The 24,670-nt window shown below is 43.8% G+C and overlaps 1 protein-coding gene across 1 annotated transcript; it reads right to left on the reverse strand.

Moving 5' to 3' along the window:
- Positions 1–618: 618 nt before the first annotated feature.
- On the reverse strand, positions 619–24,068 carry LOC145512905 (uncharacterized). Its single transcript, XM_081507619.1, has 5 exons — positions 23,878–24,068; positions 19,859–19,939; positions 14,949–15,021; positions 11,260–11,386; positions 619–4,717 (listed from the first exon to the last, which is right to left on the reverse strand). The coding sequence occupies exons 1-5, from the start codon at positions 24,066–24,068 to the stop codon at positions 789–791; spliced, it is 4,401 nt and encodes a 1,466-aa protein (XP_081363745.1). The 3' UTR covers positions 619–788.
- Between the last annotated feature and the right edge of the window lie 602 nt (positions 24,069–24,670).

Raw genomic sequence — 24,670 nt, forward strand, 5'->3', positions numbered from 1 at the left:
TACATTAGCACTAAAATGTTTCTCACAAGTCTTCCATTTGTAACAGTTTTCTCCACTATGAATTATCTGATGCTTCCTATGATGGTCATTTCAAGTAAAGCACATACTTCACGTTTCTATGCTTTCTTTCCTGTATGAACTGCCTGATAGTGAGCTAAGACTGTGCACTAAAACGTTTGTCATCATTGTTTCAATTGTAAGGTTTCTCTCTAATACGAGTTCTCTGATGAACTGCAAGGTTTGTGTTTAGAGTACAAGCCTTGACATTGAGACCACATTTATGTTTTCTTTCCAGTATTAATTCTCTGATGAATTCCATGTTGTGCACTTCAAGTAAATGATCAGCTACACACAACACATTTATATGGTTTCTCTCCAGTATGAATTTTGGATAAACTGCAAGCTTGCCAATACGACTAAAGGCCTTGCCACAGACAACACATTCAAATGCTTTCTCTCCAGTATGAATTCTCCAATGAATTGCAAGGTTTGCAGTTTGACTAAAGGCCTTGCCACATACATCACATTTATATGGTTTCTCTCAAATATTAGTTTTCCAATGAACTGCAAAGTAACAGCTGGAATTGAAGACTTTGTCCCATAGATACATTTCTATACTTTTTCTCTTGTATGAACTGCCTGATGGAGAGGTAAGGATGACTGTGCACTAAAAGCTTTGTCACCATTGTTAATTTGTAAGGTTTCTCTGCAGTATGAATTCTTTGATGAAATCCAAGGGTTGATCTGAAACTAAAGACCTTGCCACATACATCACATTTATATGCTTTCTATCCAGTATGAATTTTCTGATGAGATGTAAGGCTTCCTTTTACTCTAAAAGCCTTGCCACATACATCACACTTGTATGGTTTCTCGTCGGAATGAATTTTCCGATGATATGTGAGGCTTCCATTTAAACTAAAGGCCTTGCCACATACATCACATTTATATGGTTTCTCTCCAGTATGAATTTTCCGATGAGTTGTAAGGCTTCCATTTATAGTAAAGGCCTTACCACATACATCACATTTATATGGTTTCTCTCCAGTATGAATTTTCTGATGTGATGTAAGGCTTCCGTTTACTCTAAAGGCCTTGCCACATATATCGCATTTATATGGTTTCTCTCCAGTATGAATTTTCCGATGAGTTATAAGGCTTCCGTTTACACTAAAGGCCTTGCCACATACATCACATGTATATGGTTTCTCTCGGCAATGAATTTTCCGATGAGATGTAAGGCTGCCATTTACTCTAAAGGCCTTGCCACATACATCACATTTATACGGTTTCTCTCCAGTATGAACCCTCTGATGAACTGCAAGTTGTGTGCTTCGAGTATACCCACGGCCACATACATCACATTTATATGGTTTCTCTCCAGTATGAAGGATCTGATGAACTGCATGGCTTTCTTTGCGAGTAAACGCCTGTCCACACACATCACATTTATATGGTTTCTCTCCAGTATGAGTTCTCTGATGAATTGCAAGGTAACACCTGGAACTGAAGACTTTGCCACATAAAGTACATTTACGTGCTTTCTCATCTGTATGAACTACTTCATGTATATTTAAGGATGCCCGAGTAAAAAAACGTTTGTCACAGCTGTTACATTTGAAAGGTTTCACTTCAGTATGAATTCTCCGATGAATTCCAAGTTGTCTGTTTCCGGTAAAGCCACGGCCACATACATCACATTTATATGAATTCTCTCCAGTATGAATTCTCTGATGAATTCCAAGCTTTGACTTTCGAATATAGCCACGGCCACACACATCACATTTATATGGTTTCTCTCCAGTATGAAGGATCTGATGAAGTGCATGGCTCTCTTTGCGAGTAAAGGCCTTTCCACACACGTCACATTTATATGGCTTCTCTCCAGTATGAACTCTCTGATGAATTTCAAGTTGTGATTTTCGAGTATAGCCATGGCCACATACATCACATTTATATGGTTTCTCTCCAGTATGAAGGATCTGATGAACTGCATGGCTTTCTTTGCGAGTAAAGGCCTTTCCACACACATCACATTTATATGGTTTCTCTCCAGTATGAGTTCTCTGATGAACTGCTAAACAACACCTGGAACTGAACATCTTGCCACACAAATTACATTTACATGCTTTCTCATCTGATTGAACTGCCTGATGTTTATTTAACGATGACAGTGCAAAAAAAAGTTTGCTACAGCTGTTACATTTGTAAGATTTCAGTTCAGTATGAATTCTCCGATGAGTTCTAAGTTGTCTCTTTCCAATAAAGTCACAGCCACATACATCACATTTATATGGCTTCTCTCCAGTATGAACTTTCTGATGAATTCCAAGTTGTGACTTTCGAGTATAGCCACAGCCACACACAATACATTTATATGGTTTCTCTCCAATATGAATTCTCTGATGAACTGCTAAGTAACATCTGGAACTGAACATTTTGCCACACAAATTACATTTACATGCTTTCTCACCTATTTGAACTGCCTGATGTTTACTTAAGGATGACAGTGCAAAAAAACATTTGCCACAGTTGTTACACTTGTAAGATTTCACTTCAGTATGAATTCTCCGATGAGTTCTAAGTTCTCTGTTTCCAGTAAAACCACAGCCACAAACATCACATTTATAAGGATTCTCTCCAGCATGTATTCTCTGATGAATTACAAGTTGTGACTTACGAGGATAGCCACAGCCACATAAATCACATTTATATGGTTTCTCTCCAGTATGAGTTCTCTGATGAACTGCTAAATAACACCTGGAACTGAACATTTTGCCACACAAATTACATTTACATGCTTTCTCATCTGTTTGAACTGCCTGATGTTTATTTAAGGATGACAGTGCAAAAAAACATTTGCCACAGCTGTTACATTTGTAAGATTTCACTTCAGTATGAATTTTCTGATGAGTTCTAAGTTGTCTCTTTCCAGTCAAGTCATAGCCACATACATCACATTTATAAGGGTTCTCTCCAGTATGAACTCTGTGATGAATTACAAGTCGTGACTTTCGAGTATATCCATGGCCACACACATCACATTTATACGGTTTCTCTCCAGTATGAAGGATCTGATGAAGTGAATGGCTTTGTTTGCGAGTAAAGGCCTTTCCACAGACATCACATTTATACAGTTTTTCTCCAGTATGAGTTCTCCGATGAATTCTAAGTTGTCTCTTTCCAGTAAAGCCACAGTCACATACATCACATTTATAAGGATTCTCTCCAGTATGAATTCTCTGATGAATTACAAGTTGTGACTTTCGAGGATAGCCACGGCCACATACATCACATTGATATGGTTTCTCTCCAGTATGAAGTCTCCGATGAATTGCAAGTTGTGTGCTTCGAGTATAGCCACGGCCACATACATCACATTTATATGGTTTCTCTCCAGTATGAAGGATCTTATGAAGGGCATGGCTTTCTTTGCGAGTAAAGGCCTGTCCACACAGATCACATTTATATGGTTTTTCTCCAGTATGAAGGATCTTATGAAGTGCATGGCTTTCTTTGCGAGTAAAAGCCTTTCCACACACATCACATTTATATGGCTTCTCTCCAGTATGAATTCTCTGATGAATTCCAAGTTGTGACTTTCGAATATAGCCACGGCCACACACATCACATTTATGTGGTTTCTCTCCAGTATGAAGGATCTGATGAAGTACACAACCTTCCTTGCGAGAAAAGGCCTTTCCACACACATCACATGTATATGGCTTCTCTCCAGTATGAACTCTCCGATGAATTCTAAGTTGTGACTTTCGAGTATAGCCACGGCCACATACATCACATTTATATGGTTTCTCTCCAGTATGAAGGATCTGATGAAGTGCACAGCTTTCTTTGCGAGTAAAGGCCTTTCCACACACATCACATTTATATGGTTTCTCTCCAGTATGAGTTCTCCCATGATTTTGAAGGTGTGCTTTGTGCTTGAAGGAGTGGCCACATACATCACATTTATATGGTCTCTCTCCAGTATGAACTCGCAGATGAATTTGAAGGGCTGTGTTCTGTTTAAAGCTGTGGCTACATACACCACATTTATACGGTTTCTCTCCATTACAATTTCTCCGATGAACTGTAAGGCTCTCATTATCATTAAAGGGCTTGCCACCTATGTCAGCTTTATATGGTAATCTTCCTGTAAGGATTCTTTGATGTCTAGTGAGTTCTGAGTGCTGAAGAAAGGTTATGCCACTCTCACGAGTTTTGTAAGATTTTTTCTTGTATGCTTCCTGATCTGGGGCCTGTTCTGAGGGATGCATAACAGCACTCTCGTGTTTATAAGAAATGCCTTTGAGTACACTACAAGTTCTCTGAATTGGCAAAACTGAGGCGCTACTGTTGATATTCATCAAAACTTGACTACATTCAAAAATTGTCCCTTCAGACTGAAGCATCTGCAATTCATCATGAAAGCCTGACTGGAGCCTTTCAACAGGCTTATCTCCTGCATCATTTCTACTCTGATGACCTTTTCCATCAGTGAGATTTTTGTTATGGGATATAGATATTCCGTTGTCACTTCTTTCATCATCTGTCCACAGACTCTCAAAACCATGCACAGTTTCCTCTATCTCCCTGAGGAAAAAATCTTTGATTTCATGGGTTTCAGCTCTTCCAAACATTACTCTTTGCAAAATTTCTCCTTTTCCACTGTTTCCTTTTGCTTGTAATTTCTTGGTCATATGTATATGAGACACATCTACAAGATATAAAGAACCATAGGTATCCTATTAATTACAATTCATAAATAAATTCTTTCATATTGAACACATGATATTATACCAAAAGTCATACCCATCCTGAACAGAATTAAGAATCCTCCCTATGATGAACTTAGAAATATAAGCAACATTTACAAAGAAATAGAACTCGTTAAAAAAAAAAAGTGATCACACATAATTCAAATTAATTTTAGTGTAGTCAAATTTCAAAGATGCCATCAGGGAAATATTCATTTTATGCAAACTTGTGTCGAGTCTCAAAGAAAAAGCTATTTTCCCACCATAACCTCAAAGCTCATTCTACTTGGCAGTAAACACACTTCTGTCTTATAATTGAGGAGAAAAAAACAGTAAAAATTCCATGGACAGGGAGATGGGCAGGCTACACTCCATGAGATCACAAGAGTCAGACAGCACTGAGGGACTGAGCAAGCAAGGATCAAAAAGCCAATACCCTGTAAATAATCCAAAGGAAGCATTCTAATGAATATTGTAAAACATAAATGGCAGTTGACAACTGTTCAAGAAGCACTGCATAGTGAAAATAAAGAATCTGTTAAAACAGCTCTACCCCCTACCCCCCGACTCCTCATCACAGGGCTTATGAGATCTTACTTCCCTGACCATGGATTAAACCCAGGATCACTGCAGTGAAAGTGCTGAATCCTGTCCACTGACTGTCAGGGAATTCCCTAAAATAATTGTAAAAACAAAAGAAAGAACACTTTTCTAAATACCTCCTATAAATCTATAAGCAAACAGACGTACAGACATTTTATAACAAGAAGTGGTTCATGTCAGTTATACTGTGGAAAACATAAAGACTGTCATCTTTAAATGACATAGAATTAAAAAATGAAACATTCTCTAATTAAATAACAGCCATTCAATATAGCAACTGCCTATCTATACAGAATCCTTAACTTACTCAGTTCATGAGCTCCAAGATACATGTAAAAGAACAAGCTTTGGGGACTTCCTTATGGCTCAGAGGTAAAGAATCCGCTATCAAAATGGAATATTATTTGAAAACTTATTAACTAGAGTCAGAGACAAACTCTTGGGAAGGAAATATAAACTAACAATATACAATATGTAATGCAGACAAAGAGACATGTCACAATAACCATGACATGAAGTAAATATATATTTTATGCAAAAGTAACCTTTGAGGCAAATTTCCTGATGGTCCAGTGGGTAGCATTACATGCTTACACCATAGGGTTACAGATTATATCCCTGAATGGAGAACTACAATCGCGTCTGCCACATGGTTCAGGAAAAAAAAAATAGCTTCTGACCTTTTCAGTAAAATAGTCAAAATTTTATGACATCTAAGAGCATGAATTAACTCAATTTTTCAAATAAAGGTAGTGGATTCACAGGGTTCATGTACACAACCACATGGTACATGAAAGGAATGAGTAAAGCAGGACTGAAACCCAGACCTACGGATTCATACATGTTCTTAACCACCAGGGCCCCCTTGGGCAGAGCAGATTACAAAAGGTTACAACAAACTTCAGGAGTTTAAAAAGATAAGGTCAAGTGAGACACATGAACTGACCTGCGTAACTAACAGCCTTACTCAGCCATCCCACCTAGAAATGGTTTCCGAGGTACCACCCCCCCACATATCAATTCAGGTTGTGTCCTGAAAATGTGGTTCAGTGGATGAGCACGGGTCATTTTGTACAGTATGAGCAAGGAGGGAACATGCAGCCTGATTCATATATGCATCACGTGCAAGACTGGGGATCCAACAGAGGACCTCAATGTTCACTGTCCTTATAGGTTTCCTGAGTTACAATCACAGAAGATCCAAACCACATTCCTGTTACACACACCCCTGAAGGTTGTGGTAAAAGCAGTAACAACAGGAATAGCTGAGGACTCTGAACAGGAAGACAGGTTGAGGGCAGCTCTGTGTACGATCTGAGACATCAAATGCAATCGAAGAGGTGACAGTCTCTCCCCTTCTTCTAATGAAGTCTCCCAAGTGCAGCAAATAGGAAGAGAACCAGGCTGGCTCCAAGGATTATGTCTCTGGAGGTGTAACCGTTGCTCCACATGCATCAAAAAGTGGGCATCCCATGGAATCCAGCACAGAAGGGGGACAAAGAAGAAACAGATCCGAAGAAACAGATCCCTCTGAAACATCTCTTTACATGCTCCCCAAAGTGAAGCAACAACATTGACAGGAGTCAAATGACACACTGCTAAAGATCCTATAAAGACCTACCCTTTGGGACCTCTTTTCTTGGGGTCCACTGTCCATAAACCTCTCTCTCCTTTCTTTTTTAAATCACTTTTTTCATTTGTAAACAGCTACCTGTAAGTCAGACCTAATTTCTTTTTCCCTAATAAAATATAATTTTCATGTAGGAGACAGATGGGCTACAGGTTGAATATCTACAATCAGTCTCCTTGTGTCTTCGTTTGCTGAGATAAAAGATAGCTGGCCTCCAGTTGAGGAATCTATAGGAATCTATAACAAAAACAGGGTAAACAGCCAGTCTTTGTCTCTTACCTCAAGGGAATAACCATGGCAATGACAAAGAAAGCAAAAAACCCTGTCTATTAAAGGAGACACTACACATGTGCAGGAAGGTTCGTTGAGGTCAAGTCAGAGGATAATTCCAGGCCATTACGAGTCTTGGTCCTCCCAGAAGCCTTCACTTTGAGATCCATCGTGGCTACGGTATGCGTCTGCACCCCAGGGGAGAGTGCTGAGACAAATTAACCAGAGGGGACAAAGGAAGGTGACTGGCCCAAGGGTACAGGAAGACCTGGAAAACAGTACCTTTCTAAAGAATTGACACTTCCCAAAGGTGGGGCTCTCTCTCTGAGCTAGCCCATGTGCCTTTCTGCATGTACTTTTCCTTTCAATAAACTTTTTTTCTTTACTCTTTACCTTGTGCCTCTTTATCTGAATTCGTTCTTGACTAGGCAGGCAAGACTAGGGACCTTAGCCCTAACTGTTGGCTGCTGTGGTCCAATGATCAGGACTCTCGGTCTGGGAAACAAAGACATTGCTTCCAGCTTCTGCTCGCTTCTGCTCACTGCTATGAGCATCCAAACTCAATTTCATTTCTCATACCTTTTTTACTGAAAACACCCATCTTACTTTCCTTAAGTAACCATGAACTGTGCTTTCTATTAGCATTTTCTAGATTGGTGAACAAAAATACCAGTGATAGCTTCTAAAAACATTTGCTTTCTTATAGACAGCATCTCAGGATACTCATCAATAGTCCAAAATTTCTCAGTGTAATACAATAGAAGGATTACACAATGTTGATGACTAAAGACATGTATTAATAGATGAGCAAACGTTAAATACTAGCTATTTAATACTGAATATTTCTCAGTTCAAGTGAACCTGATTTGTACGCACTTACTGTTTTAAAAAAAACTTTATTTGTTATTTTTGGCTTCACTGGATCATCGTTGCTGCTCCATCTTTCTCTCGTTGTGTTGAGCGGGGACTACTCTCTAGTTGTGGTGCATGACCTTCTCACCGTAGTTACTTCTCTTGTGGACCACAAGCGGTAGAGCACAGGGGGTTCAGTAGTGGTGGTGCACGGGCTTAGTTGCTCTGAGGCGTGTGCAATCTTCCCAGATCAGGGATCGAACCCACCTTCTGCACTGGCAGGTGGATGCTTTACCACTGAGCCACCAATGGTAAGCCAAGTGCTTACTTTCTTTTAAAGCCAATTGAGTAAGAGCTCATTTACAAATAAACCTCAGCAATATTATCCAAAATCAAAGACACACACTGAGACATGCATAAATCCAGACAGACTTAAAATGTCTCACTGACGCTACTGGAGTTGATTGAAATTGCCTCCTCCAGGGGATCTTCCCAAGCCAGGGATCGAACCCACATCTCCTGCGTCTCCCACACTGGCAGGCAGCTACATTACCCCTAGAGTCATCTTGTATCCCTGGTAAAAGTTAACTTCAAGCTTTTCTGTAGGTAGGGCTTTTTAAGAAGCTAGCTGTTTTTATTCCATATGCAAAAAGAAATTGTTTTGTACTCTCAAAAGAAAAATCATTTTAACCAGTATTCTCCAGACTCTAAAGAATATCACAGCAATCCCTGTGTCAAAAACGTTATCTTCCCCTTCTATAGTCACAGTTTTGTATCTAAAATACAGATCAAATAATTCTCAAATTGACTGTGATAACAGGGGCACAGGGATGATGAAAATCATGGATTGTCCCTCTGGGTAGATGCGGGTCTTCACTTGATCAGAAGAATCTGAAGGGGTAAAGAAATTTGCTAGAGTTGGGGCAGGAGTGGGGGAAGCTGGGCTCCCCCTACCCACTGAGAGACAGGGGAAGTTAGCAGGGGACTAGCTGATGGAGAGGGAGACAGAGGGGTTGAGAGGAGAGAAAGGCTACAACAGGACAAAGATAATGGAGACAGAAAGGGCAGTGGTGGACACTGTTAGAGCTGTGGGCCAGCTCAACAGAGAGCCCCCTTAAAAAGTGAGGAGTTGATCAGCTGAAATATAATTTGACATTGTAATATGGACAATCATCCTCACTAAGTGCACAATTCTGTTTCCAGTTGTAACTTCTTTTCAGACAATTTTAATTTACCTTTATGTACCTCACGTTACTTCCCTGGTGGCTCAGCTGGTAAAGAATCCTCCTGCAATGAAGGGAGACCTGGGTTCGATTCCTGGGTTGGGAAGATCCCCTGAAGAAGGGAAAGGTTATCCACTCCAGTATTCTGGCCTGCAGAATTCCATGGACTCTAAATTCCATGGGGTCGCAAAGAGTCCAACAGGACTGAGCGACTTTCACTTTCATTTAATGTATCTCACGGTAGAAGACAGGAGGATTCAGACTCTCATCCAGCAGGATTCTTATACATTCTCAATGGGTGAAAGTCACAAACATTCAGTAACTTCTAAGGGTACAGCCCTCTTTAATTTAAGGTTCCAATTCTCACACCATCCAGTGAAGACGTCCCATGTATTAGCTAACTAGTAGAAAGGCGAATCTTCGCATTAGGGAATAAAAACTTCATCAACCTTAACCTCTTTCTTCTTAGAGTGGCATTTTGTCTCACAAACACTGCTCACAGGGCCAATTAAAGTTTTGCAAAATGTTGTCACTTTTGTCTCAGGTTCAAAGATTTGTTAACAAAATTAGCGACTTGTTCTGTAGAAATAAATACAGCAGATTCTTATTATAGAATTATCTAGCTAACATTCAATATGCTAACAAATAAAGCAAAGAGAAGTGGAAACAGCAGAAGATACATCACCAAATTGGGTTCTGACCAACATTCAGACTCAAACAGCCCTGGGAAGTCCCGGGACACAGCCCATCTGGAGACCCAGTGGGGAAAAGGTCCCAGGCAGCATGTTACGGTCTTGGGTGAGACTTCAAAGATTGCAGTTTGGGGTTCCCCCTTATAATCCCAGGATGCTATCAGCAATCTGTGGGCAAACAGCACCTCTGGTTTTATGTTAATGCTATTTGTTTGTCTTAAAAAACCTAAAATGTTGCCAAGCCTGGGGATGAGTAGGCCAGGGCCCCTCCAAGGGATCAACGATTTCAAGATTTGTCCCCTATCTCTGGTGCTGCAAGCCTTGCACTCACAGCAGGCAGTCAGGGCACGCAGTCAGGGCAGTGTCCAAGCAGGTTAGAAGCAAGCTCAGAGGCCTGCTTTAGAGAGGGCCTAGACCCTGTGCTTCCTGCATTGCCAGGTGTAGAATCCCACCTTTTCTGTCAGCCAAGAAGTGATGGACATTATAGACAGAAAAATAATCACAAATTAATTTACTATCTGAGTCCTACTGAATGCACAGGAAACAGTATAATATACAGTATGATACCCAGATACCTGGGCTTCCCCGGGGCTCAAAGGTAAAGTATCCACCTGCCACACAGGAGACGTCGGTTCGACCCCTGCAGGGAAAGATGCCCCTAGACGAGGGCATGGGAACCCACTCCAGTACTCTTGCAGGGAGAATCCCATGTACAGAGGAGCCTGGAGGGCTATGGTCCACTGGGTCACAAAGAGTCAGGCACGACTGTACCAACTGAGCACACAGGCATCCATGTATCTAGTTCCTTTCCAAGAACTACTGAACCAAGAACACAGGGGTAGAAAACAGGGAATTGGATATTTCAAAGTTCAAAATATATAAATATATTTAACATATTTATATATAAAGTATATAAATTATATAAACATGTAAAAATATAAAAATATATAAACATATAGTTTACATTATACAATATATGTATTATATATATAAATACGTAAATTGAGTTATAAATACTCAAGCTGTGGAGAAACTTGTGTATCACACAGTGCACAGATCACCTGAAGAAAGGACGAGGTTAAATTCCTGATGCCAATCACAAAGTTTTTTGAGGTCTGAATCAACAAGGCTGTGGACTCAGTCAAGCAAAACAGGAGCTCCCAAAAGACACAGAGGGAAAATGCAGAGATACCCCAAACCAGATTCCAACTTCACAGGGAAGTGATCCTCACCCACAGACAGCAGGTTCCTGTAGGTCTCCTCCATCACATCCCAGTACAAGGCCCTCTGAGCAGGGTCCAGGCATTCCCACTCCTCTGGAGTGAACATGATGTCCACATCCTCGACGGTCAATTGTGTCTGAAATGAAAGCACATTTCTCTAACAGGCGCTGGAGAGGATTCCTATTTTCACACGAAATGAGAAGAGGTCAGAGGGGTAAGGAGCAATTCAGGTAATGTATTATTCTGATAGATTCATTAAAAGCTATTTGGAACAAACTGTGGGTCTCTAATTTCCTGTTGTTTCATAAGACTATGACATCTTCCAATCAATGTGAATTTGTCACTTGTGTGGACAATACATGAAGAATATACAAATAAAATTCATTCAGTGAGTTGTCTATGCAGAAGTGCTACACTCTACACACTGAGGGACCTTCATTATCTAGATGAGTTACACCAAGTCTGGTGTCTTCAGACAGCAAAGTCCCAGGGGCTTTAAAAGAACACCCATTGTGATGAGGATGACATCATCACACTGATGCCAGGTGTCTCAGCACTTCCTACACCTAAGCATTACTCTAAAGACTTTACACGGATGAACTTGGCATCAACATGACAGCACGTCAGTGGAAGATCTGTGCCCATCTGACTGGGGACAAAACTCGTCATTCTAAGAATGTGCTCAGATCAAACAGTTAAGAACTGAGGCAACAGCACCTGAGGTCAGGTGGCTGGGAGAGACAACTGAACCTAAGGAATCAACGACTTAAGTACCCAAGCACAAAAGTGCATCCACAGAGTCCCTGAGAATACCTGAAACAAGTTCAAGGGAGCTGAAGTGCAGTGGAGGTGAGAATCCCAGAGCTTCTGTCAGCCAATGAAAGACAGACATGATAGATGGACAGAAAAATATTCACAAATCAATTTACTATCTGACTCCTTCTGAATGCACAGGGAATACTATAATATGCAGTTTGATATGTAGGTATCTGGGCTGCCCTGAGGCTCAGTGTAAAGAAACCACCTGCAATGCAGGTGACATGGTGTTGACATCTCTGGGGGGGAAGATCTCCTTGGAGGAGGGCATGGCAACCCATTCCCCTATTCTTGCCTGGAGAATTCCAGGGACAGAGGAGCCTGAAGGGCTATGGCCCACTGGGTCACAAAGAATCGGGCACGACTATAGGATAAATGGTCACTATACAGGGTCACCCCTCTTCCCACCAACCACACAATGTCAATACTCTAACTACTATTTCCATCATGCATGTGATGAGGTAGAAAAAAACTTAAGGGAATGGAAAACACTTAAGATCCAATTTCAACTGCTACACAGCATCAAACATGTTTATGAGATGATGTTCTGTAATAAAAGCATGGAATTACAGATCCATGCACTCACACATGCACACGTAAACACACAACTGGTTGAAACAAGGAAGTGTTGTGTTTATTGTTTTTTCAATCAAAATATACCGAGTGTCAACTCTGGGCCCCAAACCAGGAATACAGCAGTGAACATGATGGAGCTTATGGTCTAGCAGCCAGCCACCCAATTACATCGATAATTTTAACATTATTATTGCAATATGTGCTCTGAAACAGGCCTGGTGCTAAGAGAAGATTTATCGGAAAGTCCTGACGTACATCAAGAAATCAGACAAGGTCTCTGTGAGGAGGAAACACTTAGGATTGGCAAGGTGGGAAATGGAAGAGTGCTGCAAGCAGAGAGGACAGCCTGAGTGCCAGCTCTGAGGTAGGAAGATGTTTAGTGAACAGAAAGCCAGCCAGCCTGACTGGGACACAGGGAACAAAGAGGGGTGATGCCAGGTAGAGGCTGCTTTCTACAAGGTCTTTGGATTTAGGACTTTATTCCAAAAGCTACTAGAAGTCACTGAAGAATCTGCAGGAGGTAAATCAGAGGTTTAGATTTCTTTTTCAGAGCTCACTCTGCTGTGTGTGGAGGTTGCTGCTCCTTAGTCGCTCAGTCATGTCAGATCTTTGTGACCTCATGGTAGCCCGCCATGCTCCTCTGTTCATGGGATTTTCAGGCAAGAATACTGGAGTGGGTGGCCATTTCCTACTCCAACGAGATGCCTTTTGACACATTCTGGGATGATACTCCCATTTTCTTTTATTCATGTGTATTTCTGCATCTTTGGGACATTAAAAATGCATCAATTTGTACTTCAGTAATTTGTCTGCATTCTATGTCTTTTTAAAAAGTTATTTATTTTAGTTTTGCTGGGCCTTTGCTGCTGTGAGCAGGCTTTCTGTATTTCCAGCTGCAGTGACAGGCTTCCCATTGCAGTGGCTTCTCTTGTTTCGGAGCACAGGGTCTAGAGCGTGTGGGCTTAAGTAGTTACGTCTCCCGGGCTCCCAAACTCACGCTCAGTAGTTGTGGCGCATGGGCTTAGTTGCTCTGAGGCATCTTCCTGGACCTGGGATGGGACCCATGCACCGTACATTGGTAGCCACATTCTTAGTCACTGTACCACCAGGGAAGTCCTCAACATTATCTTATACTAGCTCAAAAAAATGAAAAACAAGCAGAAAATATATACAGAAGATTTATTCTAATCCGTATAAAAATACCTGTATTTACAAATAATATGAGAGCTTCCATGGTGGCTCAGTGATAAAGAATCCACTGGCCAGTGCAAGAGACCCAGGTTGATATCTGGACCAGTAAGATCCCACATGCCAAGGGGTAACTAAGCCCGTCAGCCTCAATTTCTGAGCCAGAGCTCTAGAGCCCAGGAGGTGAAACTACTGAAGTCAGTGCGCTCTAGAGCCTGGGCTGCAAGATGAGAGAAGCCACAGCACTGAGAAGCCCGCACACTGCAACTAGAGAGTGGCCACCATTCGCCAGAACTAGATAAAAGCCATTGAAGCAATGAAGAGCCAGTACAGCAGAAAAGTATATTCAAATATAATAATATGGTAACATTGTTAATGATACATATGTAGTTATTAACAAAATCCAAAGGTTATCTTTTTATTCCATGAGCAAATATTGCATCAAGATGAGGAAAGTTGGGGGAATTCCCTGTCGGTCCAGGGTTTAAGATCTTGCACTTCCACCACAGGGTTTCAGGTTCAACGTAAGACCCTGCAAGCTGCATCATGCAGCCAAAAAGCAAGAATAAATAATCAGCAAACTATATTTCAGTTTAAAACACTCTCTAGTCCTGAGGTCTGTTTCTGAACTTTCCATTTCACTCCCAAACACTTAAAATTTTCAAGGAGGTCCTCATTTAGTTTTATATTTACTATAAAAAGTCAGGACCGATTCCCCTTCATTGGTCTCTTTTCCAGATTTCAGCATCTACTGTGCATGTTAATACCTCACATCTACGTGCAGCTTCCTTACCCTGGTTGACAGAGAGCAGACAGGGCATCCAGATGGGCCCTCAGCAGTCCCTGCTGCCCAACAGCACTGAGACCCCGTCTCCAACCCGTGGGGGAGAAGCCCTGCCCAGGACGGTGCCCAGGGGAGCCTCCTCACAAGGGCCAGGTCAGCGGGTCACGGGGAGATGAGATCTAAGTGGAGACGACAGGCCCTGAGGGAAGGCCCGAGGTGAGTGTGCGTGTACCGGAGTCAGACAGGACACTCCAGAGTCAGACACGATTAGCGAGTCCAGAGAAGGGCATTTCAGGAAGGACAGACTGAGAATCCACTGAGAATATGACCTTACCTGGGAAAGAGCCATGCCTGACTTGTTTTCTTTCATCTTCCTCCTCTTCTGGGCTTCCTCAGGTGACACGAGTCTTCAAGGCATATAAAAAAGGTGGAAAACATGGTGTTTAATACTTAGGGTCAACACACCCCCTTCCTGAGCCCCAACCCCACACACACAGCGAAGCCCTCACCATGAGGAGCAGAGAGTCCTCTGTGCCCACTGTCTCATGAGGGACTCAGGACGGTCAACTCCCGCACAGCGTCCAACACGGGACTTTCCCACACTTTCCCTCGGATCTCACTCCCCTCCTGGTGAGGCCTCATGCACACAGCAGCAGGGGGCACCTCCGCTCACCCCATGATCCCCTTCAGGTCACAGAGCAGGCCCTGGTCCAGCCCCACTCAGAGCAGAGCGCCCTCCCCTCCCCCAGGGCCCGATCTCAGTCTCAGAAGTGGAGGCTAAGAGACCTGGTGCTCAATGTAGATCAGAATCATCTGCAGCCTGTGCACATTCCTGGGGCGAGGCCCCACACGAGAACCTGAGGAGCGTGTCTGTTGGGGGAGGGGTACAAAACATGCCTGGGCAAAATGCCTCATGATCTCATTTGAAGCCTGGGTTGAACACCACTCAAGGAGTCAAGTCCAGCCTACTTCCCACTTTCCTGTTTTCCAGCTTTTCCCACTTTCCTGTTTTCCAGCTTTACTGACATAGAACCGCCTATCAAGAAGGTGTTGTGTATACATTCCATGTACGTTGTGACCATATGACACATGTATACACTGTAAAATATTTATCACAAACCACTAACCAGCACATTCATCACCTCCAAATTCCCATGGCTCGTGTGTGCTGACAACACTGACGATTTATTCTCCTGTCAAATTTCCAGTAACACAGGATCAACTACGGTCAGCATGCTGCACCAGGACGTACTCATTTTACAAGTCAAATCTGTACCTTTTGACCAACATCTCCCCATCTTCCCCACCTCCCAGCCCCAGATAACCACCATCCCACTGTCTGGTACTAGTGGTTTTCACTTTTTTACATTCCACATAATGGAAGCACATATAGTATCAGTCTTTCCCTGTCTGTCTTAATTCACTTAGCACAATGTTTTCTACATTCATCCAGTTGTCCCAAGTGACAAAAATCGCCATTTTTTGGGTGCACAATATGTCATTATATATGTGTGTGTTCACTTGTGTGAATGTTACTGACCTGGAACCTGGGCTCTTTAATCAACAGCATTAGTTAAGAGACCAAAGGAGAAATTCAGGGAAGGCTTTATTTTGACTCCTGCTGCAGTAAGGTGGAGCTAATATAAGAAGTGTGTGCCCAACCCACAGTCCTAGTCCTCACCCCGAGAGTGAGATGCTGAAAGCATCCTGGCAGGAACAGGAACACGGTGCCCCCTCCATGAAGGGAAAACAGGAACCACTCCAAATAATTAAAGGAGAAGGGCATCTCTGATGAGGGTGATACAGAGGCAGTAAATGTGGCTAACTTGACAGCGAATATCAGGAGATGCGGAGACCTCACTAACCTAGAGCTGAAAGAACAGAAAGAGCAAGAGCCACGGTCACGATTTAATGACCAACGGTAGGAGAAAAACCAATGATCCGAGACAGAAGGTTTTGGTGTTTATGAACAAGGACTAAGTGAATGTGACCAGGACAGACTGACCATGAGAACGGGGTCAGCTCCCAGGATAAGGGTGGAGACATTGGCAGCGACCTGAGGATGACAAAGGGCTGTGGAGCCACCTGAGGAGTTAGGATGCTGCCGTGACACCACGAGGAAGCCAGCGGAGGTGGGAGGCCTCCCTTCACATCGACTTTTATTCACAGAAGACGGCTCATGATTGTCTGTCTGACTCTGAGCCTGTGTTCCTGCCTCCATCCTACAGTTGTCCTTTGTATTGTGGAAAACTGGAATTCATTTCAAATTCTAATAACAAGTGGGAACTCCCTCCAAGAAAAACTGCCACACACAGTCACACACCCAATTTGGCCAATCATTTCAGGGGTCACTGTTGCTCAGCTTCTGGACCTGAGGAAGCATCATCAGATCAACTCATAGCTCACTAGTTACTAGATCACATAAAAGAGAGGAAAATGGACCATCATACTAACTGCTTAAATTAGGTCTTGATTCAATGAAAAAGATCATTCACATTCTTACTACATACTCATCAAAACAGTTTATAACTATTTACTAGTTACCAAAAAATGTTTCCAAGAGATAACATAAAGAGAAGACAGGAAATGGGCTTCAAATAAATGTGAAACAAACCTAAGTTAATCAGCTTATTAAAAATTTTTTCATTGAAAAACTCTGGTGCAAAGTGGAAAAAAATAAAAACCAATTGATAATATAGCATATTTACAAAAGAATAACATGAACTAATTTCAAGAGACCACCAAATCTTTTCAGATTCAATAGTTGTTTACAACAAAGTAAATATTGAAATGAACTAATCTTTATCCCAAGCTAAAAAAAGAATTAAATGTAAACAAAGGAGAAAGCAAAACGGAAAACCATCACTAAGAACATGTTTAAAGTTCCTTGAAAAGGTACCATGTAGTAACAGTCTGTCAATTCTTTAACCACTTCTCCTCTCCCACAACCTCTACTCCACACCAGGAAAAGGGAAGCGGGTGACCCACCTCTGAGAGTCAAGTCACTGCCTTACCCACCAATTCAACAGACTCTGCACATGGATGCTATCTTTCAATACAAATAATTACAACAACCACAAGCCTTACAGACAGAAGTATTGCAATTCTCATCCTTCTCTGTATAATTTAAAGGAGCAAGATTTAAATTTATTAGATTGTAAAGCTAAAAATCAATATATCATGACTTAATTCTTTATCCAATCGATTCAGCCCTCTTCTGGATCTAGTCCCCACCACCACCTGCACACTACTTGTTTCCACTTCATCTGGTTTATCTGTTTCCCTACTTCTTTCTCCGTCCTCCTTCCTCTCCCCCTCGGCTCTCTTGCTGTGCCTGTCCTATCTACTTCTTCCCTGACTCCCATCCGGCCTCTCTCTGCCGTCTGTTCCCCATAAAGATGCTTTCTCTCCAACCTCCCTAATAATCCAAAATCTCCCTGTATTTCTGCCTTTCTTCCTCCATGTCTGCCCTCCCTTCCTCCCAACTCTCTGGCATCTCCAAGTGCAATGCTTCCTTTCAGCTCACTTTCTTTCTCAGCTGCTCCAATCACTCAGTTCAGTTCAGTTGCTCAGTCGAGTCGGACTCTTTGGAATCCCATGGACTGCGCCATGCCAGGCTTCCCTGTCCATCACCAACTCCCAGAGTTTGCTCAAACTCATGTCCATCCAGTCGGTGATGCCGGCCCCTTCTCTTCCCACCTTCAATCTTATGCAGCATCATTCTTTTCCTGTGACTCAGTTCTTCTCATCAGGGGGCCAAAGTATTGAACCTTCAGCTTGAGCATCAGCCCTTCCAGACATATTTCCATTAGGATTAAGCCGTTTGGTCTCCTTGCAGTCTAAGGGACACTCGAGAGTCTTCTCCAACACCACAGTTCAAAACCATGAACCCTTTGGTTCTCAGCTTTCTTTATGGTCCAGCTCTCACATGCACACATAAGTACTGGAAAAACCATAGCTTTGACTATAGACTTTTGTTGGCAAAGTAATGTCTCTGCTTTTTAATACGCTGTCTAGGTTGGTCACAGTTTTTCTATCAAGGAGCAAGCATCTTTTAATTTCATAGTTGCAGTCACCATCTGCAGTGATTTTGGAGCCCAGGAAAATAAAGTCTGTCACTGTTTCTGTTCACTAGTGCTCCCCTTTCTCTGCCAGCAGGATATTGTCTGTAGGTCAAGGTTTCAACTCTTGCATCCCCTTTGCTGGCTCTCTGTGTGAACTGCCTCTCCCCCATCGCCCTCTTTGGGACCCGTGATTCACAGCCTGTCTCCCTTGAAGGCTACAGAAACGGCCGGCAGAGGATCAGATGGTTACATAGCATCCCTGGACATGAATTTGAGCAGACTCTGGGAGATACAGGGGTCGCAAAGACTCAGACTTAACAACACCACCTCCATATGTTGTTCACCTTTAAGGAGATCCTGCTTTTCTCTAAACTTCTCTCCTTTACCCACCATTACCTTCAAGGCTCTTTCACGTTGCTCTCTCTCCGCAAGTTCCTCACCAATCCTCTTCGTGGCCATCGCTCTTCCCTCATGCTATTTTCAATTTTCTATTTCTCTTGGAGTTGCTCTCTCTGCTTCTTCTGACCCTCCTGGCCTACTATGTGCAGGGATGGCGAATGAATAAGAAGCCCCCACCCGCAAGAGACACATTCCAGCGGCTGGTATTTGGGACGCAGAACCATGGGTGTCACGTGGCTGGCCCAGGCCACCTCCCCCCACACGGAGTCGGGGTAACGCTCTAAGAAAGGAACGCCTGAGGGGCAAAACTACCGGCCTGATGAGACGCGATGACTGGGCGGCTGGGAGGCTGGGGGTCTCAGGAGCGGGGCGGGCTCTCCAGAACCCCAGCAGCGGGGAGAGAACCCGGCCTCTCCGGGAGCGGGGGCCGGCGCGGCCTCCTGGGAGCGAGAGCGCGAGCCTGGGGACCGCGGAGCGAATAAACCCACATCGCCCAAGAGAATTTCACGTGGTGAAGAAAGGGCAGAGGGGTCACTGAGCTCAGAAATTGGTTTTAAGCAGCAAAGAGATGCGAAACGAAGCGTCTCAGGGACCAAACGCAGGCATCCGCTTCAGAGCGACTTTAAAGCAAAATGGAGGCGCCTCTTCGCCACACAGGGACATCTGAATTTGCTGGGGGTGGTGGGACGGGCGCGGAGATTTAGACTCAGCAGCGACCCTCAACTCACATTACAGAGGAAAGCTAACGACCAGAAGAAAATTTGACAAGACAGAAACTCACTTGGCGCCGAGACCTCCGCTCGCCGCTCGCCGCTTCCGGGTGTGTGACGCTGCGCGCACGCGCAGTGAAAAGGCGGCGCGGCTTGGAGGCGGGGCCCGAGCGGAGCCCAGCGGTCAGGGGCGCGGGCTGGAGAGAAGTCAGGCCTCGTGGGCACAGTGGGAGGGTGAGGCGGCCGGGCCCTCACTGCTGTAGGTGGCTGCAATCAGGAAATGAAAGGACGGCCTGCTCCTTGAGAGGAAAGGTATCATAAAAGTAGGCAGTGTATTTTAAAGCAAAGGCATCACTTTGCAAACGAGGGTCCCTAGTGTCAAAGCTGTTGTTTTTCCAGTAGCAGGTAGAGATGTGAGAGTCGGTCCATAAAAGTAATTGACCAAGTAATTAATGCTTTTGGATTGTGGTGATAGAGAAGAATCTTGACAGTCCCTTGGACAACACGTGGATCAACCATTCAATCCTAAAGGAAATCAACCCTGAATTTTCACTGGAAGGATTGATGCTGATGCTGAAGCTCCAATACTTTGGCCAATTGATGCAAATATCGGACTCATTGGAAAAGACCGTGATGCTGGAAAGATTGAGGAGAAGGGGGTGACAGAGGACGGTTAGATAGCATCACTGACTCAATGGACATGAATTTGAGCAAACTCCAGGCGACACCGAAAGACAGGGAAGTCTGGCATGCCACTGTCCATCGGGTTGCAAACTGGACACCACTGAGCGAGGGAACAACAGAATACATATACATATATCCATTCTTTTTAAGGTTTTTTTCCCCCATATAGCTCATTACAGAGTATTTAGTTGAATTCCCTGTGCTGTATAGTAGGTCCTCATTACTTACTGACTCTATGCATAGTAGTGAGATGAAGTGAAAGGTATGTTAATCCACATCTCCCAGTTTATTCCTTCACCTCTCACGCCCTGATAACCATACCTTGTCTTGTATGTCAGCACCTCTATTCCTGTTTTGTAGAGAAGTTCATTTGTACCCTTTGTTTAGATTCCACAGATAAGCGATACCATATGATATATGTCTTTCTCTTCTGTCTCTTGTTGATAGAAAAGCTGAAGTCTCCCAGACCCCAGTGACACACAAGAGAAAGGCTCAACCACCAACTGGTTAGAACAGAAGAACCACAGACTCAGCGTCTAATGCACATTTCTGAGTTCTTTTTTAAAAACATTTTTTGATTTGACTGCATCAGGTCCCATGACTTCATGGCAAATAAAAGGGGAAACAGTGGAAAGAGTGACAGACTTTATTTTCTTGGCTCCAAAATCACTGTAGAAGGTGGCCACAGCCATGAAATTCAAAGACGCTTGCTCACTGGAAGAAAAGCTATGACAAACCTAGACAGAATATTAAAAAGCAGAGTCATTATACTGCCGACAAAGGTCAGTATAGTCAAAGATATAGTTTTTCCAGGACTCATAAACAGATGTGAGAGTTGAAATAAACAGAAAGATGAGAGCCAAGGAATTGATGCTTTTGAACTGTGTGTTGGACAAGACTGTTGTGAGTACCTTGGACTGCAAGAAGATCCAATCAGTCCATCCTAAAGGAAACCAGTCCTGAATATTCATTGGAAGTACTGATGTTGAAGCTGAAACTCCAATACTTTAGCCACTTGATGTGAAGAGCTGATTAGAAAAGGCCATGATGCTGGTAAAGACTGAAGGCAGGAGGAGAAGGGGACGACAGAGGATGAGATGGTTGGATGGCAAAACTGACTCAATGCACAGGAGTTTGAGCAAGTTCTGGGTGATGGTGGAGGAAAGGGAAACCTGGCTTGTTGCAGTCCATGGGGTTGCAAAGTGCGGGCCACAACTGAGTGACTGAACAACAACAGCGTCATAAGCAATCACCTAATGCTACCATTCCAGTAGGAATTTTCTCTTAGGGCTATAAAACTTGGCTGCAAGCCTGGGAAAGCATTTCACTCTCCCTTGAGCTGACCCACTGTGCTAACACTGTCATCCAGTCTAATAAACTTTATTCTCCTCCCTTTCGGCCTCATGTCTGGAAATCCTTTTTCAAGCTGTGCACGGACCATGACAGTCACTCTGAAGCACTGGCCTGTCTTACGGGGGACACAGTGAGCTTGAACTTGGTCACAACACTAAACTTGGAACACACCCATACGCCACGCGTGGGGCTCAAGCAGAGGCTCACACTTGCTCCTTCCCACAACTCTCCTGCAGACCCCAACAGGCTCCCCTCCACTTTCTCCCACTTTTCACCAGTTTTCATGTGCAGCTGAGCAATAGGGTTACACGGCAGAGACCACTGAGCATGGGCATTGCAACAGAAACTCACAAGCGGCAACTCCGAGGACACTGGGCACTCAGTACGGAGACCAAGAAGCTGATCCTCCTGGGAAAACCTGCCAGCAACTGGGGACATCTCAAAGTTTAGGCCCCTGAGAATTGGTTGGATTGAGCTCAGTGAAGAAGTCACAAAGAGAGAGAGGCCCCAATATCACTGCCCAGTGTCCTCCCCCACTCAGAGCTAAATGGAAGATACCCCAGCTCTTTAAGGACAGGGGGGCCTCCTTCATACCCCCTTAGATTCCAAAGCTTCTGGCCACTCTAACCACAGTAAAATCAGTATCCTCCGCTCTGAGCAGCTAAATTGCTGGAAGCAATGCGTGCAACAGCCCTCCTATGAAGTCTTCCATTAACAGGAATACCATTCCTCAACAGGCTTCTACTCTACAGATCTTTTATTTAATCCGCCCACATGTTGCACACCAAGACCTGAGCCTATTAATAACCCTGTCTCTACATTCTACACAGCTGTGTACAGCACTCTTGTTATCTTCCCAATTCTAGAACAACCTCCCTTCTCCAATTAATTTTAGTTAATGAAGACAACCCACTCCTACTCAACTCCATCAAAGCTCTATTACTGGAAGTATTTTCAACCATTTCTTATCTCTGACTATATTCCAGAAACAGCAGTCCCACAAATAACTGGGCCTCATTACTTGAAGGTAACTGCTCTTCACCTCCCTTCCTCCACCCGCCCCCCCAGGGACGTAATCATATCAGGCTTGAGTCTAGCACTGGCAGTCAACCTAAAGCACAAAATCTAAAATTATCCCTCAAATGTCTTCGAATTCTCCAGTCTCTTAGGATATTTTCCTACTATTATACACCACTTTCCATTGCACTTGTCAGCAATCCAAATATCAGCATAATCCCCACTGGGCTTCATATCACTGGAAAACATGCAACCAAAACCCACTTCGTTAAGTCAAAGAAAACTGTCTACACTAGTATCAGACCAAAGGGGTTCCCCTGATGGCTAAGTCGTAAAAAATACGCCTGCCAATGAAGGAGATGCAAGAAAAGGGGGATCCTTCCCTGAGTCGTAACATCCCCACGGTGAGGAAATGGCAACCCACTCCAGTATTCTTGCCTGGGAAATCCCATGGACTGAGGAGCCTGGCCGGCTACACTTCCTGGGGTCGCAAAGAGTCAGACAAGACTGACCACAGAGAATATTTATATTTCTCTTTGAGTTCTGTGCTCATACCAGTAACTAGCAGCACTGAAAATAATTTCCTAAAATGAACAGTCTTTGCAGTCAATTTAGTACCCTGGTCATATAAACCTGAAAAGGACAGTAATATGGCTCCCTAATACTGAGAAAAAACTCCAGCTCCACCAGCAGTCCCAAAGCTGAAATTCAAAACTAGTTCCTGAACACGTGTTTTCGGATATTTAAAAAATGATCAGGTGCCATGTCATAAATAAAATGACTTTTTCCCTAAAAATTACTAGGTATTTCGTACACTATATGCGTTAACTCAGGATTTTACACCGAAAAGAAATCAGACCCCGGGCCTCTCACGGCCACATCTGAATTGACTTGGGGTGGAGGAACGGGTTGGGGAACAGGAAGGTTCGAGGTGACCCGAGACCACGGAAATAGAGGAGAGGGGGATACCGCAGGAGCAGGTTAAGAAAAATAAAACATAAAACTACCTCACGATTCCCAGGGCGACCGCACCTACCAAGAGTCGGCTTCGGAATTTGCTGTAAACTCGCCTGCGTCGTGTAGAGACGCGATAGGCTCCTCTGCCAGAGGTAGGAGGCGAAAGGCACACGGAGGGAGAGAGCGTACGATACTCGCCTGCGTCTGGGGCGGCGAGGGGCGGAGCCGAGCGGGACCGAACGGGACCGAAATGGACCGAGCAGGGACCATGCGGACTGAGCGGGGCCAAGAGGACACCCGCAAGCTTCTACGTTTGGTTCCCGAGTTATCTTGTCAGTGTTGAGTACTTGAGGGCTTCCTGGTGGCTCAGACTCGAAAAGAATCCGGCTGCAATGCGGGAGCCCTGGGTACCATCGCCCGGTTGGGAAGATCCCCTGAAGGAGGGCATGGTCATCCGCTTCTGTTCTTGCCTGGAGCATCCCGATAAACAGGAGCATGGCGGGCTAGAGTCCATAGGGTCCCAAGGAGTCGGGCACGACTGAGCGACTAAGCACTCACACACGCCCACAGAGGGTTTTACACGTGTTGGGTTGCAGCATAGATTCTTCATTAGTTTAAATAACAGTAACAGTTTTAAAGTAAAAGCGTAAAATTCTGTGGGATAATTACGTTTGAAACGATGAAGGTTGCCTCTTAACAACAGGATTCCTGCGGATGAGGCTGAAGCGATTCAGAGGTCAGGGAACTGAAGCCTGGTGTGGCCGCAGGGCTGTGGGTGGGTGAGGGTTGATGTGAGGCGGTCGTGGGGGTGGGGTGGGGGTTGATGTGGGATGGTGGCTGGACCCAGGAATATTCCTGCGATTTGAATTAAT

This window comes from Giraffa tippelskirchi, chromosome 7, assembly GCF_054371585.1.
Source record: "Giraffa tippelskirchi isolate mGirTip1 chromosome 7, T2T-mGirTip1v1.2.pri, whole genome shotgun sequence".
In the NCBI taxonomy this organism is placed as follows: Eukaryota; Metazoa; Chordata; class Mammalia; order Artiodactyla; family Giraffidae; genus Giraffa; species Giraffa tippelskirchi.